Raw genomic sequence first — 27,456 nt, 5'->3', positions numbered from 1 at the left:
AACTTGCTCTACTATTTTTCCTGCCAAAGTGCATAACCTCACACTTTCCAGTATTGTATTCCATCTGCCAAATCTTTGCCCACTTACTTAGCCTGTCTATGTCCCCTTGCAGGTTTTTTATGTCCTCCTCACTCACTACTTTCCCTCCCATCTTAGTATCATCTGCAAACTTTGATATGTTACACTCGGTCCCCCCCTCCAAATCATTAATATAGATTGTAAAGAGTTGGGGACCCAGCACTGACCCCTGCGGAACACCACTAGTTACTGATTGCCAGTCTGAGAATGAACCATTTATCCCAACTCTCTGCCTTCTGTTAGATAGCCAATCCTCTATCCATGCCAGAATATTACGCCCAATCCCGTGATTTTTTATCTTAAGCAATAATCTTCTGTGTGGCACCTTGTCAAATGCCTTTTGGAAGTCTAAATACACTACGTCCACTGGTTCCCCTTTATCCACCCTACATGTTACTTCCTCAAAGAACTCCAGCAAATTTGTCAAACATGACTTCCCCTTCATAAAACCATGCTGACTTTGTCCTATTAAATGATGATTATCCAAATGTCCTGTTACTGTCTCCTTAATAATGGACTCCAAAATTTTACCTACCACAGATGTTAGGCTAACCGATCTATAGTTTCCAGCCTTCTGTCGACTGCCCTTTTTAAATAAGGGTGTTACATTAGCAGTTTTCCAGTCTGCCGGGACCTTTGCTGAGTCCAGGGAGTTTTGGAAAATTATTACCAATGCATCCACAATCCCTACCGCCACTTCCTTCACGATCCTAGGATGTAAGCCATCAGGTACAGGTGATTTATCCGCCTTGAGTCCCATTATTTTACAGAGTACCACTTCCTTAGTGATTTTGATCGTGTTTAGCTCCCCCCCCCCCCTATAGCCCCCTGTTTGTCCAGTGTTGGGATATTCTTAGTGTCTTCTACTGTAAAGACTGATACAAAATATTCATTCAGTGTTTTTGCCATCTCCATATTTCCCACCATTAATTTCCCGGTCTCATCCTCTAAGGGACCAACATTTACTTTAGCCACCCTTTTTCTTTTTATATAACTATAAAAACTCTTACTATCTGTTTTTATATTTTTTGCTAATTTACTTTCATAATCTATCTTCCCTTTCTTAATCAATCTTTTTGTTATTTTTTGCTGTCTTTTAAAGTTTTCCCAATCCTTTATCCTCCCACTAGATTTGGCTACCTTATATGCCCTTGTTTTTAGTCGAATACTATCCTTAATTTCTTTACTTAGCCACGGAAGGCTGTCTTTTCTTTTACACCCTTTTCTTCTCAGTGGAATATATATTTTTTGGAAGTTGTAAAATAACTCCTTAAATGTACACCACTGATCATGTATCGTCTTACCCTTTAATCTATTTTCCCAATCCACTCTACTCAATTCCGCTCTCATACCTTCATAGTCTCCTTTATTCAAGCTTAGCACGCTTGTTTGAGATCCAACCTTCTCACCCTCTAATTGAATATGGAATTCAACCATGTTATGGTCACTCATTCCAAGGGGATCCTTTACTAGGACATTTTTAATTAATCCTGTCTCGTACACAGGACCAGATCTAAGGTTGCTTGCCCCCTGGTCGGTTCAGTTACATACTGCTCAAGAAACCCATCCCTAATACACTCAATGAACTCATCCTCAAGGCAGCCCTGCCCAATTTGATTTGTCCAATTAATATGATAGTTAAAATCCCCCATAATTATAGATGTTCCCTTATTACAAGCCTCAACTATTTCCTGATTGATACTCCGTCCAACAGAGTTGCCACTGTTCGGAGGCCTATAGACTACGCCCACTAGTGTTTTTTCCCCCTTATTATTCCTTACCTCCACCCAAACTGAGCATCCACAGCCCACTGAGGTAGAGAATTCCAAAGATTCACAACCCTTTGAGTGAAGAAATTTCTCCTCATCCCAGTCCTAAATGGTTGACCCCTTATTCTGAGACTGCAACTCTTTGTTCTAGACCCCCCCAGCCAGTGGAAATATCCTCCCAGCATCTACTGTCAAGCCCCTTTAGAATTGTATACATTTCAATGAGATCACCTCTCATTCTTCTAATCTCTAGGGAATATAGGCCTAGTCTACTCAATCTCTCATCATAGGACAATCCCCTCATCCTAGGAATCAGTCTGGTGAACCTTCTTTGCACTCCCTCTAAGGCAAGTATATCTTTCCTTAGGTAAGGAGACCAAAACTGAACACAGTTACTCCAGGTGCAGTCTTACCAAGGCCCTATATAATTGCAGTAAGACGTCTTTACTCTTATACTCCAATCCTTTTGTAATAAAGTCTAACATACTATTTGGTTTCCTAATTGCTTGCTGTACCTGCAGGTTAATTTTCTGTGGTTCGTGTACACGGACACCCAGGTCCCTTTGAATATCAACATTTCCCAGTTTCTCACCATTTAAAAAATATTCTGCTTTTCTATTTTTCCTACCAAAGTGAATAACTTCACATTTCTCCACATTATATTCCATCTGCCACATTCTTGCCCATTCACTTTACCTGTCTATATCCCTTTGCAGCCTCTTTGTGTCCTCCTCAAAACTTATTTTCCCACCTAGCTTTGTATCATCAGCAAACTTGGATACATTACACTTGGTCCCCTCATGTAAATCATTGATATAGATTATAAATAGCTGAGGCCCATCACTGATCCTTGTGGTATCCCACTAGTTGTAGCCTGCCAATCCGAAAATGACCCATTTATTCCTACACTCTGTTTTCTGTCCATTAACCAATCCTCAATCCATGCTAATATATTACACCAAATCCCATGAGCCCTAATTTTGTGTAATAACCTCATATGTAGCACTTTATTGAATGCTTTTTGAAAATCCAAATACACCACATCCACTGGTTCCCCCTTATCTACCCTGCTAGTTACAACCTCAAAAAACTCTAACAGATTTGTCAATCACAATTTCCCTTTCATAAATCTGTATTGACTCTGCCCAATCATATTATGATTTTCGAAGTGCCATGTTACCACATCCCTAATAATAGCTTCTAGAATTTTCCCTACTACTGATGTCAGCCTAACTGACCTATAATTCCCTGTTTTATCCCTTCCTCCTTTCTTGAATAGCGGGGTTATGTTTGCTACCTTCCAATCCACAGGGCGATTCTAAAATCTAGGGAATTTTGGAAGATCAAAACCAATGCATTCACTATCTCTGTAGCCACCTCTTTTAAAACCCTAGGACCTAGGTCTTCAGGTCCAGGGGATTTGTTGGCTTTTAGTCCCATAAATTTCTCCAGTACTATTTCCTTACTGATACTAATTTCTTTAAGTTCCCCATTCTCACTAGACCATTGGTTCCCCGTTATTTCGAGAAATGTTTTTTGTGTCTTCTACCATGGATACAGATACAAAGTATTTGTTTACTTTCTCTGCTATATCCTTATTCCCCATTATATTTTTTCCTGTCTCTGCCTGTAAGGGACCCGTGTTTACTTTCACCAGTCCCTTCCTTTTTAAATACCTATTAGAAACTTTTACAATCTGTTTTACATCTCTTGCTAGTTTACTCTCATTTTATTTTCTCTCTCTTTATCAATTTCTTAGTCATCCTGTGCTGAATTCTAAAATCCTCCCAATCCTCAGGCTTACTACTCTTTCTGGCAACATTATAAGCTTTTTCTTTTAATATAATACTATCTTTGACTTCTCTTGTTAGCTACGGTTGGACCACTGTTCCTGTGGGGGGGGGGGGTTATTCCTTAAGGAAATGCATATTCATTGCAAATTATGAATTATTTCTTTAAATGTTTGCCATCGACCATCATATCTGTTAAGCTAGTTTCCGAATCGATCTTAGCCAACTCACCCCTCATACCTACATAGAGGCAGAAATTCCGGTCCCTACGGGTAGGTACGCGCTGTGTACTCACCCGTAGGGCCAACGGAAATGCCGGTTTTAGGCATGCACTGCGCATGCGCTGGAAACCGGCATTTCTGATCTGTCAAGAATCCTCTTGACAGATCCTCTGGCTGCGCTGGAGCAGGACCTCTGTGGGTGGAGAGTTCCATTTTTTGGAGACCCTCCGGCCGTAGAAAACACTTACAATTCTTGCGTCTGGTAAAAGCAGGCACGAGGCCTGCTTTTACCAGGATAACAGCTGAAAAAAGTTTTTTTTTAAATTTCACTGATTTATCATTTTAAAATACTTTAAAGAAAGGTAAGTTTATTTTTAGCCCCATTAAAAACTTTAATTTTTTTTTTCAAAAAATAAAATTTTTGTTTAAAATACTTAATTTATGTAATTTAAAGTCATTTTAAAAATGTGATTCTTTAAAAAATTTATTTAAAGTTTTACTATTTTTGGGGGTGATCTCTATTCATATATTTGACAGGTCTTCCTGTCAAATGTATGAATGGAGATTCCCTTCTCTGATTGGCTCCCCATGGCCCATGTGATCCCAGGGACGATGTGAACCACCTGCGCCTCTGGGATACATGTGCCCTGCACGCCGGCAGTTTGGGGAGGCTCAGCAATGGAACTCTGCGCCTCTCGGGAGCCCTCCAGTCCCGGCGCAGATTTTTCCAGATCGCAGCCCTCCGCCTGCGTGAGGCCTGCAAATGGAATTTCTGGCCCATAGTTTGCTTTGTTCAGATTTAAGACCCTAGTTTTGGACTTATCTAAATCACTCTCAAACTCAATTTAAAATTCTATCATATTATGATCGCTCTGCCCCAACAGCTCCTTTACTACAAGGTTATTAATTAATTCTGACTCATTGCACAATACTAGATCTAAAATATCCTGTTCCCTAGTTGGTTCCTCGACATACTGATCTAGAAAACTGTCACATAAAATAACTTTACATCACATGGAATAATTACACTGTCATTTGGAAAAGTAGAACTCAACATTATAATTAATTCAAATTTACTTAATTCCATCTTGAATTACATGGAATTTCCAATCCTTACACGCCACATATTTGGCAACTCAAGTAAATATCTATGTATTCCTCAGTGTGTTATTGTAACACACAGTAAATTATCCACCAAGTGTTTACATGTTTATTACACTATGTAACAATAAAGTTTAAAAAAGTAACAAAGCATTTGCTTCATTTGAAATCTGCTGTGGGGATTCAGTACATAATTGGCAGATTTTCCTATTGCGTGTCCCTGACCTCTTTTTAACAATGGGATCCAGGGGGCCTTGGCGCGTTGGATCCTAAACTGGCTGAGTGGCAGGAGGCAGAGGGTGATGGTCGAAGGTTGCTTTTGTGACTGGAAGCCTGTGTCCAGTGGGGTACCTCAGGGATCGGTGCTGGGTCCCTTGCTGTTTGTGATCTACATTAATGATTTGGATGAGAATGTAAAGGGTATGATCAGTAAGTTCGCGGATGACACGAAAATTGGTGGGGTGGTAAATTGCGAGGAGGAAAGCCTCAGGCTACAGGACAATATTAACGGGTTGGTCAGATGGGCGGAAAAGTGGCAAATGGAATTTAACCCGGAAAAGTGCGAGGTGATGCATTTTGGATGGACAAATAAGGCAAGGGAATACACAATGAGTGGTAGGACCCTAGGAAGTACAGAGGGTCAGAGGGACCTTGGTGTACATGTACATAGATCCCTGAAGGCAGCGGAACAGGTAGATAAGGTGGTTAAAAAGGCTTATGGGATACTTGCCTTCATTAGCAGAGGCATAGAATATAAGAGCAGGGAGGTTATGATGGAGCTGTACAAAACGCTGGTGAGGCCACAGCTGGAGTACTGTGTGCAGTTCTGGTCGCCTCACTATAGGAAGGATGTGATTGCTTTGGAGAGGGTGCAGAGAAGATTCACCAGGATGTTACCTGGGATGGAGCGCCTCAGCTATGAAGAGAGACTGGACAGGCTGGGGTTGTTTTCCTTGGAGCAAAGAAGGCTGAGGGGGGACCTGATTGAGGTGTACAAAATGATGAGGGGCATAGATAGGGTAGATAAAGAGGAACTTTTCCCCTTAGTAGGGGGGTCAATAACAAGGGGGCACAGATTCAGGGTAAGGGGCAGGAGATTTAGGGGGGATTTGAGGAGGAACTTTTTCACCCAGAGGGTGGTTGGAAGCTGGAACTCACTGCCTGAAAAGGTGGTAGAGGCAGGAACCCTCACAACATTCAAGAAGCATTTGGATGAGCACTTGAAATGCCATTGCATACAAGGCTATGGACCAAATGCTGGAAAATGGGATTAGACTGGACAGGGAGGGATGGGCGGCGCAGACACGATGGGCCGAAGGGCCTCTTTCTGTGCTGTAAAAACTCTATGACTCTATGACTCTAATTTGTTAAACCTGCTCTGTTAACTCTATTCATCTCTCCAAATTTCTGTCTAATTTTTCATTTGAAAACTTGAGGGTGACTTTCCTTCATGTGAAGCAATACAAAGCTTTGATAAATACTACAAAATGTTGATTTTAGATTTTAAAAATATTTCTTCATAATGAGCACTCATAGGACATGGACTACTAGATTTTGGTATAGTGGGTGGCCTGGAATGGTTTACGCATTATTATATGAAGTCGTGTGGGCTTTCCCCCCCACCCCCTCAAAGTGGGATCCTTACTCCGTCAGGATCAGAGGAGAGGTGCATTAAACCACAAAGAAGAGCATAAATACAAAGAACAAGTCTATTATGGATGCACTTAACAATTCCTCCCCTTTCCCAGATGACTACAAAGGAAAATGAACAGAGCCCTAGGAACAGATTACCTGTCTGCTTGACATCACGGTCAAGCAATAGTACACAATGTGGTCTCTGTACTTTGTGATATTTGTACTGGAGACCAGAGCATGTTCCTATTTCAGGTACTCAGCATGGCTGTCAAGCACTCACAGGTTGGCTGCAGTGTCAGGATCAGAACCATCTGGTTTTTCTACTGGGAAGACAGCAAAACTCCATCATCATACTAATTGACAATTCAATCAACCAATTGAAAAGTGCTGCCTCTTGGTTCAGGAAGGGGCCAGGAAGCAAAATTTCACTTTATTGTACAAACGGCTTGTTTTAGGAAGTCACATTTTGTTCAGAAAGCAATCACGTACTGCAAAATAGGATCCGGCAGACTGATGTGTCTTTGTAATTTATATGGATTGCTCCTGTTTCACACGATATTGGAAATCATCCCAACCTCTACTCTATTGCAAACCCTTCCCCTTGCTTAGTATTGGACTGCTTTAAGTCAACTTCTGAGTAAAGCTCCAACTACTTCGCCCCAGCAATAAGCCTTAGGCCCAGTCTCCAAGCAACAGTCTCTAATACACCAGTGTGACATTTCTCATACTAGTATCCCCGTGACTTCCATGAATATGATTGCAATTATTGCCAAAATTGGACCAGTTTTATGCTGTGAGCCCAGGCCCACTTGGAATTTGCTTGAGAGTTCCTCAAACTCATTTCACATAGGCCCCTTACATCCAGCAGACTGTGGGGATTTTCAACCTATTAGTCTTTAGTGGATTCAAACGCAACTTCCAAAAGTGAAAGGAGAATGTACCAATTCACTGTGCCATCCAGTGCCTTAGCTCCATACTTTAATTTTATTTTCTACATATAGCAATGAGAAGTTATTTTCAGATATGTGTGCAGTTGATCAAATGACAAGTGAAATATTGGGGGGGTGGGGGGGATTTCCACTGGCTCTGCCAAGTGGAAACAGGGCAGTAGCTGTCCTGTTCCCGCTCCCGATCCCGTCAATGCCATGCTGAAAGGTCACAGTGGCCACAGTGTCCATCTATTTCAGGTGGTGGGCCCTTTAAATTCACAAATCAGGGTCTTAGAATGTATATAGGACCCTAATTGCCATTTTGGCAGACAATGGAGTGGAGCCTGGACCATGCACGCTTTGCCCAGTTTCACTTGGCGGCACTTCTTAAGAGGGTCAAAAATGGTACTTTCAGTGGGAGCAGGTGTGCGCTCTGGGCTCCACAAGAGTAATATGCGCCGCTGCCACCTTGGGTCTCACCTGTGATCATCTCGCTCTCCGGACCTGCCTTGCTACTAATTACGTCGGTATATGGGATGGCAGATTATGCGCCGGCCCGGAGCCTGATTGGCACCTGCAGTCCACCAGTGGCATTGTAAATAGACCGGGCCTCCCACCAGCACTATTGGACAGACAGCTGTGTGTTCCGCCTGATAGTTGAAATCTACCCCAGTGAGTTAATACGTAACGTGAATTTATGGAACATTTTATGTTAAGTGTGTTGCGCTCATACAACCCAAACACAAAAGCTGCTAATTCAGAAATGCTTAGTTTATTATAATGAAATCCTTATCATTACATTTAGTAAGGTTAAGTCTTCATAATAGTACAGGAGGGGCTTTTACATAGAAATCACAACATGAAACAGATCAATCAGTCCGTGTTAGTATTTATCCTCCATGCGAGTAGTAGTACTAATCCCATACGACCGATCCGTTCTCATATCTACTGCTCATTCCTTCAACCACCTATCTAACTAATGTAAAAAAAATTGACAGGCAGAGATGGCGAGGTTGAGCAGTGGAAAACAGGAGAAACTTCTTTACTTCAGGAGAAACTTCTTTACCCAAAGAGTGGTAAGAATGTGGAGCTCGCTACCACAAAGATTATTTGAGGCAAATAGCATAGATGCATTTAAGGGGAAGCTAGGTAAGTGCATGGGGGAGAAAGGAATAGAAGGATATGTTGATAGAGTTAGAAGAAGAGGGTGGGAGGAGGCTCATGTGGAGCATAAACACCAGCATGGACTAGTTGCACCAAGTGGCCTGTTTCTGTGCTGCAGACCCTATCTAACGCTATGTAACCCACCCTTAAATTTTGAAATGTACTCCGTTTCAACCACTAACTGAACCTAATTGAATTTTTTGAGGAAGTAACTAAAGTAGTAGACAGGGGAATGTCAATGGATGTCATTTATATGGACTTCCAGAAGGTATTTGATAAGGTTACCCATAAGGGACTGTTAACCAAAATTAAAGTACATGGAATTGAAGGCAAATTATTGACCCGGTTAGCGATAGAAGACCGCGAGTACGTAGGTATAATGGGTATGTACTCGAATTTGAAGGAAGCGACTAGTGGCGTCCCACAAGGATCTTTGCTGGGAATTCAACTATTCGCTATATTTGGTAATGACTTAGATAACACAACAGAGAGCCATATAGCCAAGTTTCCCAATGACACAAAGATAGGTGGCATAGTAAGTAGTGTTGACTGGAGCTTAAAATTACAAAGAGACATTGATAGATTAAGTGAGTGGGTAAAACTGTGGCAGATCGATTTCAAAGCAGGTAAGTGTAAGGTCATCCATTTTGGGCCTAAAAAAGATAGATCCAAGTATTTTTTTAAAGGTTGAAAAGCTGGGAACAGTGGAGGTCCAAAGAGATTTAGGGGCCCATGTACACTAAAATGCAGTGGTCAGGTACAAAAAATAATCAAAAAGGCTAATGGAATGTTGGTCTTTATAACTAAAGGGCTAGAATATAAAGTGGAGGAAGTTTTGCGACAGCTATACAAAGCCCTGGTTAGACCACATCTGGAGTACTATATACAGTTCTGGGCACCACACCATGGAAAGGATATATTGGAAGGAGTGCAGCGTAGATTCACCAGAATGTAACCAGGCTCCACGGGTTCGATTATGAGGAGTGATTACCTAAACTAGGCTGGTATTCCCTGGAATATAGAAGGTTAAGAGGTGATTGAGGTTTTTAGGATTTTGAAAGGAATTGATAGGGTAGATAGGGAGAAACTTTTTCCACTGGTGGAGGAGTCTAGGACAAGGGGACATAACATTAAAATCAGAGCCAGGTCATTCAGGAGAGAAGTTAGGAAACACTTCTTCATGCGAGAGGTGGTAGAAGTGTGGAACTCTCTCCACAAAAAGCAATAGATGCTAGCTCAATTAATAATTTAAATCTGAGATCAATAGATTTTTGCTAGTCAAGGGTATAAAAGGACATGGAGCCAAGGTGGGTGGATGGAGTTAAGATACAGATTAGTCATGATCTCATTGAATGGTGGAACAGGCTTGAGGGGCTGAATGGCCTCCTCCTGCTCCTATGTTCCTAGTTCCGGTAGTGCATTCCATGGCCCCACAACCCTCTGTACATAAACATTTCTCCTGGTCTCAGTCTTAAATCTCTTACATTTAATGTTACATCTATGTCCTCCTTATTCTGACCCCTCAATCACTGGAAACAAATTGTTTCCATCTGCTTTATCTCATCTCTTCATCGTTTTAAATGCCTTTATCAAATCACCCCTTCATTTCCCCTGTAATAAAGAAACCAACCTCAGTTTTTCCAAGTCTTTCTTGTTTCCTCAGACCAGACAGCATCCTCATGAATACAACAGCAAAATATTGCAGATGCTGGAAATCTGAAATAACAACAGAAAACGCTGGAAACACTCAGCAGGCCAGGCAGCATCCGTGGAGAGAGAAAGAGAGTTAACGTTTCAGGTCTGGGACCCTTCATCAGAACTGGAAAAAGCTGGCGATGTAACAGATATCAAGCAAGTGCAGAGACAGGGGCGGAATGCTCACCTTGAAGAAGTTCTGCTCTTCTCTCCGACGGGATTTCCGTTTGTCTCTTCAACCTTGTTCATCTTCATTGCTTTCAGTTTCCCTTCTCGTGTTTGATATGTTTCTTCAATTCCTTCCTCCCCTCCCACCCCGCCCCTGTCTCTGCACCTGCTTAATATGTTACATCTCCAGCTTTTTCCAGTTCTAATGAAGGGTCCCAGACCTGAAACTTTAACTCTGTTTCTCTCTCTGCGGATGCTGCCTGGCCTGCTGTGTTTTTCTGGCGTTTTCTGTTGTTATTTCAGCATCCTCATGAATCTGTGCTATAATCTCTCTATTACCTCAACATACTTTATATAGTGTGGAGCTCAACACGACTGCAGTCTTATTAAGGTATTGTATAAATTCTTGCATTTTAAAAACATGAAACTCAACAAAATGTCTGAATATATAAAGTCTTTAAGGAATTAAATAGTTTAATGGTCTAATGAGTCTTGCAATTAGAAAGAAATCTGTTCTTGATGGGTAATTTGTTCATTATTGTATCTACCAGCAGGTGTTGGGAAGAATGCTGCCCTCCTTTATTCCAGAGTCTCATGCCACTCCACACTCAGCCAGCCTGACTGTTACTATGGTTGCTAATAAGATGTGGAAAGGACACTGTACCAACCCACTACAGTATGTTTTTCTAGGGAAGTGTTTCTCGATGCTACATGATCTAATCTACACAGATAGAAAGAACGTTTCTCTCTGCCGGTTGTAAGCAAAATGGCTGATATTACAGTCTCAGCACAACTACCGGTGGGCATGGATCACTGTACAAAACTGCCAACAATTCGGTATGAATTAGCAATCCCACTCAGAGAAGGCACAAGGATTGTTATTTCCAGAAATAGAAAATATCACATGGTGTTATAGGGAGTGCTCTTTTGATACAAACTCAATTCATGTAGGCATTTGAATGGGGTAGATTCAAAACCAGGTCCCAGAAGTGAAAAGACAAAATTCTAACTAATTTCTCTGTCCAACTTTGGAAAAATAAAATTGCATTAGAAAATCAGAAGTTCAACATGTTCAAAATTATTTTGGAGCAGGTTTTTAAAAAAATATTGGGCCAATAGAAGTTTACAGTACAGAGGAGGCCATTTGGCCCATTGTGTCTGTGTGGCTCTTAACTAGAACAATCCAAAGCCAACCCGCTGCCCCGCTTTCTCCCCCTGGACTCGAATTTTCCGTGGCTTCAGTTATTCATCCAATTTTCCCTTAAAAGATGCAATGGTCTCTGCCTCACCCACCCCCTGCAGTTATTTTTCAGCAATGTATGCATTCTCTTTATCGATGACGTTTACGAGCACCAACAATTAAAATGAGGGAACTACTGGATATTATTAGATGTGAATCATATTGTAGAGTAGGTGTAGAGTTTGTGCTACATGTTTTATAAGCCCTAGCTTTGGAGGAAAGTCAGAAGCGAAGACCTGTGTCTCACGAGATAGGGTTGCCATCTGCTCACTTTTGAACCAGTTGTTCTGAAATTTCCAGAATGTCAACTGGACCCTAAAGCTTATTTCTTTTTAAATGAAAGTCTATTTTTTTTCACTTACTGTTGTGCCTTATGTTGTGGAGGCATTAGTCATTTAGATTCTTGAGGTTTTCAATCATTGTCAACATCAAAGAGAATTTCAGGACCCATCCCATGAACCCAGCTCAAATCAGGAAAGAGTATACCTCTGGTTGAGGAGTCAGTAATCAATTTAGAATGATCAAGTGAAGAGAGCGTTTTGGTGAAATTTCTTGATGCAGAGAGTTGTTGGAGCATGAAATGCTTTGCTACAGGTAGTTGAGGGCTGAATGGCCTCCTTCTGTGCTGTTAACTTCTATGGTACTACCCTGTTCTCTTGGAATTTTGCAAAACATGGCAATCTATAGAGAGGAAATCCAATGGTTGCATGAAACCTGTGCATTGAAGAGGTGCTATTCAGATCTTCCGTTTGGAAAATGTTATGCTGCTGTCAGGGATGTGGTCTGTAACTGGTGAAACACTACAGAATTCAAAATCAATTTCTTAGACATGACATTCAGTGTGCAAGTCCTGCATCAAATTATTTTAGCCTACACTATACAAACAGTGCCTGGACACCGCTTGTATGCTTAAGAAACTGAATTTTGCAGGCACTGGACTCAGCGGTATTGGTTTGCAACATAAATAACACAAGCACCACTTTTCAGCTTTTGAATGGTTAATCGTTGCAGACACTTGCACAATAAATTTTAATGTTTTAAAAAATAAATTTTGCATTTAGTGCCAGGTTGAGTTATGTAGAAATAAGTGACAGGCTCTTTAGTGTGTATGATACTAGAGTCTAGAGCATTTCTGGGTAATGAGTTAATGATTTGAGGACTGTGACTTTGATAACCAGATGATTCCCAGCATCAAACTAAGTCTCTAGAGTTGTGATCCGTGAATATATTGAAGGAACATTGTGTTCATTAAATCATATACAATCATTGTTTTACAACAGGAATGACTATTTGCTGGAATTTCAAATTAAACAATCCATGCCTGTAGAGGGCATGAATTCAGCACACTTCAGATTTTCAGGAGTACTAGTACAGCAAGATTACCCAGTATGTCACAGAGCATAACATATCTTGCAACTAATCTACCGGAGTGCTAATTGTAAGGGAACTCGGGTACATTTCCTCCCCCCACTAAACCAGCAGAGATTCAGGCAAATAGATATCACATAAATATGATTCACTCGGCACCAAAAAAGCAAAATCTGAAATAAAAACAGAAAATGCTGGCAACACTCAGCAGGCCAAGCAACATCTGTGGAGAGAGAGAGGTGGGGTTAATGCTCATCGACCTGAAACGTTAACCCGACCTTCTTCTCTCCACAGATACTACCTGAGCTGCTGAGTGTTTCCAGTGTTTTCTGTTTTTATTTCACTCTGCATTAATCTTGCCTGAAAGGGAATTATGAATGCATCTCTCTCCCACTAGACCACCAGGGAAGTCTGGCAGATAGGCACGAGTCATCAGTCACTCTCATTGTGGAAAATTATGTAATCTTCACTTGTAAAAAACTTGCCATTTTTGAGATGCGAGATTCCTCTCTTGCTTGCAAACATAGAATCATAGGGGGAGAAATTCGGTTGTTAGCACCAGCGATTAGCGCCTAAAGAGGCCGAGAATTGGGGTGTTACCCAATTTTCGGGCGGGTGCAGTGAACCCAGCGCCTCTTGCCATATTGAGTGAGCTTTTAGCGCCGGCGCTAAGGCTAAATCTTAGCGCCCGCTCGCGGGCGCAGGCAGATCATGACGTCATTTCAGTGTGCAACGCCTTTTTGGCGCCCCAGACCGGAAATCCAGTGGCGCCCCCCTCTGTTCCGACCGGCGCTAATAAGGACAGCTTCCTGGAATGATCCCCAGTGGCTCTCAGGCTTAGGGGGGCGCTCTTTAAAGGGGACTGCACTGGTATAAAAGCGGCAGCCATTTTGGGAGCACAACTTGTTTGAGATTTACACAGAGTTGCAAAGTTGAACTCTGAACCATTTCACTAGTGACCCAGCGCTGTCAGAGGACCTTCAGCCTTCATACCATCACCCTGCTGCTGGTGAGTGTTTACACCCTATTTAATTTCTACTGACTTATTATTATGGGGGCTGCTTTGGAGGGGAACGTCCTGCTGCTCGACCATCTGGAAAGGGCACAGGGACGGAGGGAGAGAGGGCCAGGAATGGCCAGACGGAGGAAGGCCAACAGACGTCGCCACACCAGACCTTACGCTGCCAGGGTATTCAGGCAGCAGTTCTCTTACCTCAACATGTCGGAGGAGCAGTGTGTTAGGAGGCTGCGATTCCGAAAGGAGATGGTGACTGAGCTGTGCCACCTGCTTCAGGAAGATCTGCAGCTGCAGATAAGGTGCAGGACCTCTCTGTTGGTGGCTGTGAAGATAACAGTGGCATTGAATTTCTATGCGACCGGCTCCTTCCAGTCAGCAACTGGGGACATTGCCAACATATCCCAGTTTGCGGTGCATAGCTGCATCCAGCAAGTTACAGATGCCTTGTTTAAAAGGCGGCGTCAGTACATATCCTTCAATGTGACACCGGAGAAGCAGCGGGAGCGCGCAGAGGGCTTCGCGGCAATAGCGGACTTCCCCATGGTGCAGGGAGCCATTGACTGCACGCACGTGGCTTTGCGGGCGCCTGTACAGAATCCTGAGGTGTTCCGCAACCACAAGGGGTTCCACTCCTTGAATGTGCAGCTGGTCTGTGACAACCGGCAGCTGATCCTGGCGGTCAATGCACAGTTCCCAGGCAGCAGCCACGACGCTTTCATCCTGCGCCAGACTTCAGTCGCTGACATTTTCGAGGCCCTGGCTCACCCAGAAGGCTGGCTTCTTGGCGACAAGGGCTATCCACTGTGCCCATGGCTGATGACCCCGCTCCGGATGCCCAGCACCCCTGCAGAAGAGCACTACAACATCAGCCATCAGGCGATGAGGAACATTGTGGAGCACACAATCGGCATGCTGAAGCAGCGGTTCCGCTGTTTGGACCATTCGGGAGGAGCCTTGCAGTACTCACCAAAGAGTCTCCCACTTCGTCATTGTCTGCTGCATGCTCCATAACCTCGCCACCCTGCGCACCCAACCAATGCCAGCAGACATTGAAGGACCAGCAGAGGAGGAGGAGGAGGAGCAGGAGGAGGAGGAAGACCAAGACGGGAGGGTCCGAGAAACTGGAAGGGCCGTCCGTCTGAGGCTGATAAGGAGTCGGTTCTAGGCCCCTCTCACGGACTGCTTGGTGCCATTCAAAGACCAGGAATGGAACCATTCGGATAACCAAAAGCCTATGAAGGCCACAATGATTGTAAATAGCAGACATGGCCAATTACATAAAAAAAAATTGTTATTTTGAAAACTGTGCTTCCTTCCAACATGACAAAGCAATGGCAACAGAAAGCTTAACTAACAAACTAACACATACGTGACTCGCACACCCGGGAGACTATCCAAAACATGTCTAACATTCAGAACAAGTGACTCACACACCCGGGAGACTATCCAAAACATGACTAACATTCAGAACAACATCCACGGCCTTGATTTCTAGAAATAGGACGTTTCAGCAGCACCTTCTACTCTTTCCCCTTTGATGGTGATCTACTTCTCTTGCGAGAACGGCCCCTTCCCTCCCTGCAGCTCCTCCGTAATGGGACCCCAGTGGCTGCATGAAGGCTGGGGGACGCCTGTTGACTGTCTGAAAGCGCAGATGCCCCTGAGGGACGGCCTGGACGGACTCTGGGCTTGGAGGGGCCGGATGCTGACTGGTCCAAATGGGCATGGGTGGAAGCAGTCTGTCCTGCAGGTGATGGCAGCTGCAGTGGAGACGTGCCAGCGTTGGCATCAGGAATGCTGACATCCTGAGTGCGGACACCTGCTCCGTGGTCGGCCGACACACTGGCACTCTGACGGGGCAGCACCGCAGCATGCGGACCAATCGGCTGGTCCACAGATTGCTGGCCTGCTGTGGTGCTGCAAGGGCCCCGGGTAATCCTGCCTGATCCATCGAGGGTGGCAGCAGTCAGTGCTTGTGTGGCCTCAATCTGCCTCTGCATGAGGCCAGCGAGGGACTGCGTGGCAGCACTCAGCACTTGCGTGGCAGGTGCCAGTGCTTCGGTGAAGCCCTGGACAGTCCTTTCCAGTGATGTCGCGACGCCCTGGACAGTCCTTTCCAGTGATGTCGCGACGCCCTGGACAGTCCTTTCCAGGGCTGCCCTGAAGCCCTGGGCACTCCTTTCCAGGGCTGCCCCGAAGTCTTGCACAATCCTTTCCTGTGCTGCCCGAAGTCTTGCACACTCCTTGCCAGTGTCTCGATGGATTCAGGCATCCTTGCAACTGCAGCCATCAGCTCAGTGTGCCTGAGTCGAGCCTGGGTGCTCATTTCTGCGAGGGAACGTACCTCTTCTGCGCTCTGTGCAGCAGTCATCGTGGCCTGACGCGCCCTCCAGGGAGACGGCTCCCGAACTTCCCTACCCCCCTTGCGTTGCTGGAGCCCGCTGGTTCCTGCAACTGGTTCCTCCTCAGAGCCATCCCCCCCGCTCCCTTCCAGGGAAGCACTATCCCCAGTCTGCAGATGGGCTGGCTCGCCTGAGGGTGGGACGGATGGTCCGGTTTCCTCCTGCTCGTCGCCTCCGGAGTCAGTGTCCCTGGCAGCTTGATGGCCCAGCTCCCGAGCTGGTGATGCAGCATCTGAAAGCAGGGAGGTTGAAGAGTGGCTTTAGCGAAAGGACAGGGTGGCAGCAAGGGATGCAAGAGTGCTGCAATGCTCTGACATGGGTCCAGACTGAAAAAGCATGCTGGTGGGGGGAACAAGTGGAAGGAGACAGTTCAAAAAGGTGATGACCTTACCATCGCTGTGCACAATGGGGTCGGCAGCTCCAGTGGTGATAGGACCACTCATCCGGCCTCCAACAATCTGGTGGACTCTTTCCTCCAGGTCTGTGAGTTCCTGCAGCTGAGGAGGGCCCCCTCCAGTACGATTCTGTTCCCTCTGGTTCCTGGTCAGCTTGACCTGCAGGAGAAAGGACGGGAAGTTCTGAAACATGCTGCCCTGAGTTGTCATCTCATGCCCCCCCATGGTGGATCAGCCCTTACATTATGCCCTGAGTTGTCATCTCATGCCCCCCCATGGTGGATCAGCCCTTACATCATGCCCTGAGTTGAATGTGCGTGTGTGTTCCCAGAAAGGGCCATGGGTGCTGGCTGACAGATGGCCATTGGGGCATCGCGCACCCTCTGGCCATAAAGTCAGGTGCAGATGGAGGGATGAAGAAGATTGCCAACAAGCCACTCACCCTAACGACCCGAGTGAGATCGTTGAACTTCTTCCTGCATCGCCACGCTGCTGGAGTTGACTCTTTGACAAACTTCCCTCCAAGCTCTGCGATACTCGTTCTGATGAGGCCTCCTGCCATTGTCAGGGTACAGCACTGCTCGCCGGCGCTCCACTGCGTCAACCAAAGCATCCAATGCCCTTTCAGAAAACCGCTCCACTCTCTGCCTCACCCTCTCCATCTGGTCAAAGTTTGTAATGCCTCAGATTGCACAGCGCCGATTTTGAGGCCTACAGGGCGATGAGTCTGGCTGCTGAACCTAAATGACCTGCCCCTTTAAGAGCTGGCCGGCGCCAGCATGTCTCATGGTCATCGATTATTGACAGCACCTGCGCTGCGCCCGTCCGCCCAGATATTGAGTAGTGCCACCAGGTTAGCGCCTTAGGAGTCCCATGCAGCGCCTGGTTTAACGCCGCAATCACCTTCAGGGGTGCAGCAACCCAATATCGCTGGAGGTGGCGATAAGTTGCGCCTGGCGATAAAATTTGCGCATTGCCAATTCTAGCGCCCCGAGCGGGGCTATACCCAATTTGTCCCCCATAGAAATTTACAGCACAGAAGGAGGCCATTCGGCCCATCTTGTCCGTGCCGACCGACAAAGAGCTATCCACTCTAATCTCACTTTCCAGCTCTTGGTCCGTAGCCCTGTAGGTTATGGCACTTCAAGTGCATATCCAAGTACTTTTTAAATGTGATGAGGGTTTCTGCCGCTACCACCCTTTCAGGCAGTGAGTTCCAAACCCCCACCACCTTCTGGGTGAAAAAAGTTCTCCCCAAATCCCATCTAAACCTCCTACCAATTACTTTAAATCTATGCCCCCTGGTTATTGACCCTTCTGCTAAGGGAAACAGGTCCTTCCTATCCACTCTATCTAGGTCCCTCATAATTTTATGCACCTCAATTAGGTCTCCCCTCAGCCTCCTCTGTTCCAAAGAAAACAACCCCAGCCTATCCAATCTTTCCTCATAGCTAAAATTCCCCAGTCCAGGCAACATCCTCATGAATTTCCTCTGCACCTTCTCTAGCGCAATCACATCCTTTCTGTAATGTGGTGACCAGAACTGCACACAATATTCTAGCTGCAGCCTAATTAGTATTTTATACAGTTCAAGCATAACCTCCCTGCTCTTATATTCTATGCCTTGGCTAGTAAAGGCAAGTATCCCATTTGCCTTCTTAACCACTTTATCTACCTGTCCTGCTACCTTCAGGGATCTGTGGACATGCACTCCAAGGTCCCTCTGATCCTCTGCACTTCTCAGTGTCCTACCATTTATTGTGTATTCCCTTGCCTTGTTAGCCCCTCCCCAAAAGCATTACCTCACACTTCTCCAGATTTAATTCCATTTGCCACTGTTCTGCCCACCAGACCAGTCCATTGATATCTTCCTGCAGTCTACAGCTTTCTTCTTCATTATCAACCACACGCCCAATTTTTGCATCATCTGCAAACTTCTTAATCATACTTCCTACATTCAAGTCCAAGTCATTGATATATACCACAAAAAAGCAAAGAACCCAGTACTGAGCCTTGCGGAACCCCACTGGAAACAGCCTTCCAGTCACAAAACACCCTTCGGCCATTACCCTTTGTTTCCTGCCTCTGAGCTCATTTTGGATCCAACTTGCCACTATGCCTTGGATCCCATGGGCTTTTACCTTCGTGACCAGTCTGCCATGCGGGACCTTATCAAAAGCCTTGCTAAAATCCATATAGACTACATCAAATGCACTACCCTCATCGACCCTCCTTGTTGCCTCCTCAAAAAATTCAATCAAGTTAGTCAGACACGACCTTCCCTTAACAAATCCATGCTGACTGTCCCGTGTCTTTCTAAATGAAGATTTATCCTGTCCCTCAGAATTTTTTCCAATAATTTTCCCACCACTGAGGTTAGGCTGACTGGCCTGTAATTACTCGGTCTATCCCTTTCTCCCTTTTTAAACAACGGTACCACGTTAGCAGTCCTCCAGTCCTCCGGCACTACACCTGTAGCCAGAGGATTGGAAAATGATGGTCAGAGCCTCTGCTATTTCCTCTCTTACTTCTCTTAACAGTCTTAGATACATTTCATCTAAGCCTGGGGATTTATCAACTTTCAAAGATGTTAAACCCCTTAATACTTCCTCTTTCACTATGTTTATTTCATCTAATATTTCACACTCCTCCTCCCTGATTGCAAACTCTGCATCGTCCCTCTCTTTTGTGAAAACAGATGCAAAGTATTCATTAAGAACCTTACCCACGTCTCCCGCCTCCACACACAGGTTACTTTTATGGTTCCTAATAGGCCCTACTCTTACTTTAGTTATCCTCTTGCTCTTAATGTATTTATAAAACATAATTTGGGTTTTCCTTGATTTTACTTGCCAATATTTTTCATGCCCTCTCTTTGCTTTTCTAATTTCCTTTTTAATTTCACCCTGCACTTTCTGTACTCCTCTAGGCTTTCTGCAGTATTGAACCCTCGATATCTGTCATAAGCTTCCCTTTTTTTCTTTATCCTACCCTGTATGCCCCTTGACATCCAGGGAGCTCTAGATTTGTTAGTCCCACCCTTTTTCTTTAAGGGAACATACTTGCTCTGAACCCTCACTATCTCCTCCTTGAATGCCTCCCACTGCTCTGACACTGATTTACCTTCAAGTTCTGTCTCCAGTCCACTGTGGCTAAATCACATCTCAGCTTATTAAATTAGCTTTTCCCCAATTGAGAACTTTTATTCTTGGTCTATCCTTGTCCTTTTCCATAACTACCCTAAATCTAACTGAATTATGATCACTACCACCAATATGCTCTCCCACTGATACCCTTTCCACTTGCCCAGCTTCATTCCCTAAAACTAGGTCCAGAACCGCCCCCTCTCTTGTTGGGCTTGCTATGTACTGACTAAAAATATTCTCCTGAATGCATTTTAAGGATTCTGCTCCCTTTTTCACGCTAATTTTATCCCAGTTAATATTAGAGAAGCTAAATCCCCTACTATTACTGCCCTATTTTTGCACGTCTCAGCAATTTGCCTATATATTTGCTCTTCTATCTCCCTCTGACTCTTCGGAGGTCTATAGTACACTCCCAGTAGTGTGATAGCCCCTTTTTTGTTTTTCACTTCAACCCATATGGCCTCATTGGATGATCCTTCTAAGATACCATCCTTCCTCACAGCTGTAATTGTTTCTTTAATCAATATTGCGACCCCCTCCTTTTTTATCCCCCTCTCTATCTCATCTGAAAACCCTGTAACCAGGAATATTGAGCTGCCATTCCTGCCCTTCTTTCAGCCATGTCTCAGTAATAGCTATAATATCATACTCCCATGTGTCTATCTGTGCCCTCAGCTCATTTGCTTTATTCCCTAGACTCCTTGCGTTGAAGTATATACAATTTAGCACTGCCAAACTCCCTTGTTGTCTATTTTCTAGCCTTTGTTCCCTCTGCCTTCCAAACTCGCTTACTAATTTTCTGCCTTCCATTTCCAACTTTGCTTCTCTCCCTTCTGAATCTACTATTGGGTTCGCATCCCCCCGGCCAAGCTAGTTTAAACCTTTCCCAACAACACTAGCAAACCCCACCCCCCCCCCCCCCCACACACACACACACCCCACGAGGATTGGTCCCGGTCCTGTTGAGGTGCAACCCGCCTGGCTTGTACAGGTCCCACCTCCCCCAGAAACAGTCCCAATGCCTCAGGAATCTAAAGCCCTCCATCCTGCACCATCTATCCAGCCATCCATTTATCTGCTTTATCCTCCTATTTCTGTACTCACTAGCACGTGGCACCGGGAGTAATCCGGAGATTACTACCTTTGAGGTCCTGCTTTTTAATCTCTTTCCGAGCTCCCTAAAATCTGCCTGCAGGACCTTATCCCTCTTCATAAACATCATAAATAGCAGAAGTGCAAGTCAATCCCAATCCTGGGAGGGATGCTTTTGTAAAAATTTTTAATGTGATCAAGTTTTTCTATGATTACAGTACTCCTGGAACTCTCTTAAAATCAATTATGCAAAGAGTTGAGTGGACATCAACTCCCAATGTCATCTTTGGATTTTATCCTCCTCAGCTCCCATTGTTACCATAACTGTGCGGCCTCCCACCTTCTACAATGGTATAATGTGCAGGCTTCAGATCAGCTGTGGACCAGGCTGGTACAAATTGCTTAATGAAAATCTACTGTCATTGTTGCACAAGAACAAATGCAGTGCATGCATTAAGCTGGTAATTTAATAACACCCACTGCCACTTGAACTGAATCAGAAAAGGAAGTATAAATACTGTGAGAGTGCATTTCATTCCCATCATTATGAGCCAAAGGGAATGCAATCTCATTGTGCAAATAAGACTCTAAACAGCAATTCCAAGACAAAGCAGCTACTGGACGGTAGGTTCAGCACCACTATCTTTTGGAGTATCACTGAGTAGCTCGATCATTTTCCACTTCTAGGCCTAACCAGAACAAACAGTAAGTAAACATAAAGCAAACAATAGCATCAATGCACAGCACAAATTCAGCCCACAGTTCAAGCACCACTCAAATGGCAGGCAAATTGTTTTTGTTCTGCTTCGCCTTATCTTAAAGGCAGTATTATTTGAAGAATAATAATGCAAATTCCATCTTGTAAAGTGAATTTTGCTATTCTCAAAGTACAGCATTTTTCGATCTCCATGATTGCCCCCTCGTATGCTTCGCTTTTCAACAATTTTTACCCAGGAAACCTTCAAAAAAAATCATGCCTAAAAAAGTCACAATGGCTTTTATACTGGATGGATTTGTAACTGCAGCACTGATCATTCCTAACTTCTGATACAATAAAATTACTTTGATCTGATTAAACGGAAGTTATTATTTGAGATAGATTGCAGAGAAGAGGGAGCAGATGTTAAATGGAGATGAAAATTGGGCAGTTTCTATAAGGAGCAGCCGATGATCAGTTTTAAGTGTGGGCGACAAGTTGAAAGTCTACCTGATTATTATAGCATTAATACGCTTTTGCACCCATTGCGGTCAATTAATTTTAAATAACAGTTCCACCCTCACTCAGTTGCTAAGGGGACAGCCCAGTGCGAGACCAAAATGTTCGGACCTTTTGCTCCATGTAGTTAAGCGGCAATTGTGCAGACTTAGCGGATCACAGGCAGGCAACAGTAGAGGTTATACACTTTGACCTCTGTCTCCTTGGTCTAGGAAAGGGAAAAAATAGCACGGGCGGTTTCTGCTCCTGATCATCGTCCAATGAGTCCTGCTGGAATGTGTAGTTGAGCGCACATTGGGATTGGGAGGGGAGATTTCCTCTGTGCATTACATGTAACAAGATCAGAAGCCCATTCTTTATAGGTGAGTTTACAATTTTGTTACACAGAGCTCACAGTGGAACTTTTTCCCTTCCACGATGACAGAACTGACCCGGGCAATGATGCCCCCTCACTTGAATCAGCCTGCTGATGCTGACTATCTAGAGCCCACACTTGAAGAGTCGCCACGTGGGCGAGGTACTGGAGGACAGCCAGTGCTCACGGAACCATACCCTAGCATGAGTCACCATTTTCATGAAATGAAGGGAGAAATTGACATGGGAAGAAAGACTTTGACACAAAAATATGTCAATAAGTTGTAACATTTGAAATTTTCAATGCAGTCCACAAATAATCAGCAAATTTACCAACATCTCTTGCACATCATCCATCTCCCTTCGCTCCACTATTGGAGGGCGCGTGTTCAGCCAACTAGGCCCCATTCCCTCAATAAAACCTTCTGACTTCCCACCTCCCCCTATGAGGTCATCCACTTTGGATCTTAGAAAGCCAAATCGGAATATTTTCTCAATGTTGAGAGACTAGGAGCTGTGGAGGAGCAAAGGGGTTCAGGTTTCCATGTACACAAATCTCTAAAAGGGACAAAAGGTAATCAAAAAGGCTAATGGAATGTTAGCATTTATGTCAAGGGGGTGAAGAAGTGATGCTTCAGTTGTACAGAGCCTTGGTCAGGCCCTATCTGGTGGACTGCATTCAGTTTTGGCTACCAAACCTCAGGAAATATGTAATTTGCTTGGTGGGGGTGCAGCACAGATTCACCAGAGTGATACCAGGGCTTAAAGGGTTAAATTATGAAGACAGGTTGCACAAATTTGGCTTGTATTCTCTTGAGTTTAGAAGGTTGAGGGGTGATCTAATTGAGGTGCTTAAAATGGTGACGTTGATTTGATAGGATAGATGCAGGTAAACGGATTTGAAGTACAGAGCAGCCATGATCTAATTGAATGGCAGAACCGGCTCAAGGAGCTGAGTGGCCTACTCCTGTTCCTGTGTTCCAATATTAACCCCTCCTTAAAGCCCGTCTCTTCAATTACATTTTTCTTGACTCTTCCTAATCTCGCCTTCTTTGGCTCAACATCCATCTTCATCTCCGTGAAGCACTTTGGGACATTATTCTGCATTAAAGGTGCTGGCCTAGAAATTCAGTGCCCTTAGCGCCGATTTTGCGGCGCTAGAGGGCCTAGCGCTGCAATTGGCGCCGGCGCCGAAATTGCCTGGGGCCCTTCCACCGCGGTAGACCGGTAGCGCTGCGCCGGCACCGATGACGTCATCGGTGTGCGCAGCGTCCCGGTTGCCATGCCGACGGGCCCCAGCGCCGAAATTCAGTTGCGGCCGCCTCGCCCGTGGCAGCCGCAACTAAGACTCTGGCAACAGAGTCTTACATGACTTTGCGCCGGCGCATTAAAGGCACCGCGGCGGCATGCCGCTTTCCCGCCGGCCGCCTGGCCGCAGCTCCCTCCCCGGACTTCCCCACCCCCCCCCCCGGAACAGAAGCAAGCCCGGCACTTGTCCGAGGTGCCGGGCTCATTTTTAAAAAGATTTTCGCGGGCCGCGGCCGGGTGCAGGCAGCTCCTCCTTAAGGGAAGGAGGCCTGCACTTCCCGAACCTGCCGCACCGCAGCGGGCGCCGCAGCGCCGGAATAGCGCCGATATTCAGCGCGTAGCGCCAGTTTTCAGGCGCAAACAGCTCTCAGCAGCGCCGGCAGCCGTTTGGGCGCAGAATTGGTGAATTTTGGGCCCGACCAGCGCGACTTAGCTCCGGCACTAACTTCCGGCGCTAAAGCCCTGGCTGCGCCAAAACTCAATTTCTAGGCCGCTATATAAATGCAAGGTGGTGTTATTGTTAACTGGTTTGTAGGTTTGCAGCTTTGAGAATGCACTTTTTTCTCAAATCACACGCCATCTGCTATTAAAATAAAATGCTGAATTAAGCAACTGTATAATTTCACATCAGCAGCCGCATTTTCTCTGTAAACTCCGTCTTTATTTATGCAAAACATGTACCAACATTTCTAAAAGACTGAATGATAACCTCAGCAGTGAATGGGAGAAGCAGCATGATTAATACTACAGAACAAACTGAATGCTTAGTAATTTGGGGAGAGGAAATCTCAACAGACATGTTTATGATTTTGCTGGAAATAGCGCTCATAGAACATTCTCCTCCCTGATCAAGTATCCCACTGATTTTTTACCAACTAAATAAATGCAGTATGAATGGAAACAAACTTGCAGTAAGACATGCAACCAGCAGACCTAACAGGACAACAGATCAGGGAAATTGGTGAAGCCGAATTATGTTGATATTGGGGTAGATTTGAACTTTCACCGACAGTAAACTCAACATTGAGGGTCGGCCACCAGTTACACACCCAGCCTGATGTTTCTTTCTATTGATTTCGATAGAAAGGAAGATTGGGCGGGCTGTATAACAAGTTTCCAGCCTGATGGTGAAAGTTAATGTAAGAGCCATAAAAGCTTAAGAAAATACTTTAAAATAGTGGCTAAATGGCATAATACAGTTAATTTACCTGAACGACTTATTGTATTAAGAAACCCCCTATTTTCTTGCTCCAGTAGTATAGTCCGACACCCCCTTCATTCTTGCCACAATGGAACAGTCCCTAAGCCACACATGGGTGCAGCCATCTTACAGTTTTAAACTGCACGTGGTGAAAGAGGCAGAAGCTGTGAGGTTTGGAGCAGTACAGTTTTTGACCGTGTTCGTTTATACGTGTTTGCTTTGTAATTCTGTTTGTTAAGTGTTATAGTAAACCATTTAAAAGACAAAGCTACGTTTGGGAACGTTTTATTTCGACACGCGTCTACTCGATGTTAAAAGCCCCACAGCCCAGTGGCCTGCCTGTTTGGAAACTAAGAAGCGCCACTGCAGTTAAAATTCATCCCATTATAGTTACACTGGTGGCCATTGAGTATGCTTTTTCTGCAATTAATGCCTTGAAAATGATCAAATTAGATATACTTTTCATCAACATTATTTGAGTTTTCAAGAATGTACTTGCTTCTACAGATTCAAATATCCTAGCACTTTGGTCCAAGATGCAATCACATTATTAAAATTCCTTATGGCCATTGTAGCTTTAGGAGACGTGGGGGGGGGGGGGGGGAGAAATTGGACCTCACTTTGCCCATTTTTTGGATACAAAATAAGGTCCATAACCTACCAATATTTGTCATCGATCCCACGTGACCGAAATGCACAGGAAGCGCATTGATTTGCCAGATTGGTTAGGGTGTCCCTTAGTCATCCTGGGCGCCTGTCTGGAACAAGCATCAGGCCCATTGCCTATGCAAATGACTGGCCTAACTCCCGCTTCAGACCCCTTTGCTAAACTGGATCGCGTCTGACCACTGCCGGCCACTGCCCATAAGGCCTGTGCCAGCATCCATGACAACCAGCTTTCATCCTCGTCAGGCACTGCCTCTTGGGATGGGACGAACGCTCCCAGCATGCCGCTCACGCCCGGATGACGCAAGAGGATCAATTTCACATGGTCCTCTTGCTCATCAATTTTGGCATGGCAGTCCTTGCTGCTGACTGGTTCGCACTATTCAAAACTAGTGGCATTATGCTACTTATATGGTCATGTTCAATGCATGGTGTAAACCTAAATCTGCTCCTAAGATCTCTCCAGGTTACTGAGATGGATAATTATGAATACAAATCAGCAAAATAGTTCTTACCCGTCCAATAACTTTTGGGAATGGTCCTCTTTGATTCTCGGGGAACGAAATGGGAGGAGCTATCAAAGATCTTTTACTTCTGTGGAGGATAGAGCTGTTTCCAATCCTCAGGGCCTCCTTCAGACAAAAAAGTCAAACATAAACAGATTTTTAATATGTATATATGTGTCAAAGATTGCCAACACATCCTCTTTTCTGTAAAACTATATGATCAGAACTACTGTCAGGCACTTATTACAGTGCAATGGTACAGTAAGGCAGTTTTAATCATCAGTACACAACAGTAAACTTTTTACATCAAACAATAAGGGACTTAGAAAAAAGTGAAGATGAAACAGCCAGTATCGTAGAATGCAACACATTAAATTAAATTAAGTTGTAACATTTTGCGAAAACAGGTTACATTACACTGATTTTAACAGCTAGGTCTGTAAATAACAGGATATTCGGCCAAGTTTAGCAATGAATTATATGGGTTACTTAATGAATGCAAAAGGCTCATAATTCAGCAGTGACAAAGTATTAAATTAATTAGGCCTGTCATTTCAGTGAATTAATTTCTAATACACAAGTAACTCAGACTTTTGGTGCTGGCAAAATGCAGCAATCTCTTAACCCATTGTTGCATCCCCAGGATAACTAATCACAAATGTTAACATTAGAACCATGAAAGGTTTTGGGGAAGAAGGGTTGAGGGTATTTGAAGATATTTATACGAGACTTTAAGTGGAAGCAAGCCAACAATTTATCTGCACAATAGCAAAACACTGCGGATGCTGGAAATCTGAAATAACAACAGAAAATGCTGGAAACACTCAGCAGGTCAGGCACATCGAGGAGAGAAACAGAGTTAATGTTTCGGGTCAGGGACCCTTCGTCAGAACTGGCCTAGTTATCTGCACTATTTGTTTGAATTGTATAACAGACAGTGGGTAAAAGAAAACAATCCGTACAAACCCGGTCCGATACAATTGCAGCTTGTGAA

General features: G+C 44.5%; 1 protein-coding gene across 3 annotated transcripts in view; it reads right to left on the bottom strand.

Annotated features, from left to right (window-relative positions):
* cdh13 (cadherin 13, H-cadherin (heart)) overlaps window positions 1–27,456 on the bottom strand; it is a 1,232,244-nt gene that overhangs the window by 755,512 nt on the left and 449,276 nt on the right. For all 3 annotated transcript variants that reach the window (XM_085991762.1, XM_085991760.1, XM_085991761.1), the window contains exon 4: window positions 26,472–26,588. In XM_085991762.1, coding sequence (XP_085847888.1) covers window positions 26,472–26,588 — 117 coding nt within the window. The remainder of the gene's footprint in view (window positions 1–26,471; window positions 26,589–27,456) is intronic.

Source organism: Somniosus microcephalus, chromosome 6 (assembly GCF_052327205.1).
Source record: "Somniosus microcephalus isolate GS21.2 chromosome 6, FLI_Smic_1.0, whole genome shotgun sequence".
Lineage (NCBI taxonomy): Eukaryota > Metazoa > Chordata > Chondrichthyes > Squaliformes > Somniosidae > Somniosus > Somniosus microcephalus.
This window is presented reverse-complemented; position numbering and strand designations above follow the sequence as displayed.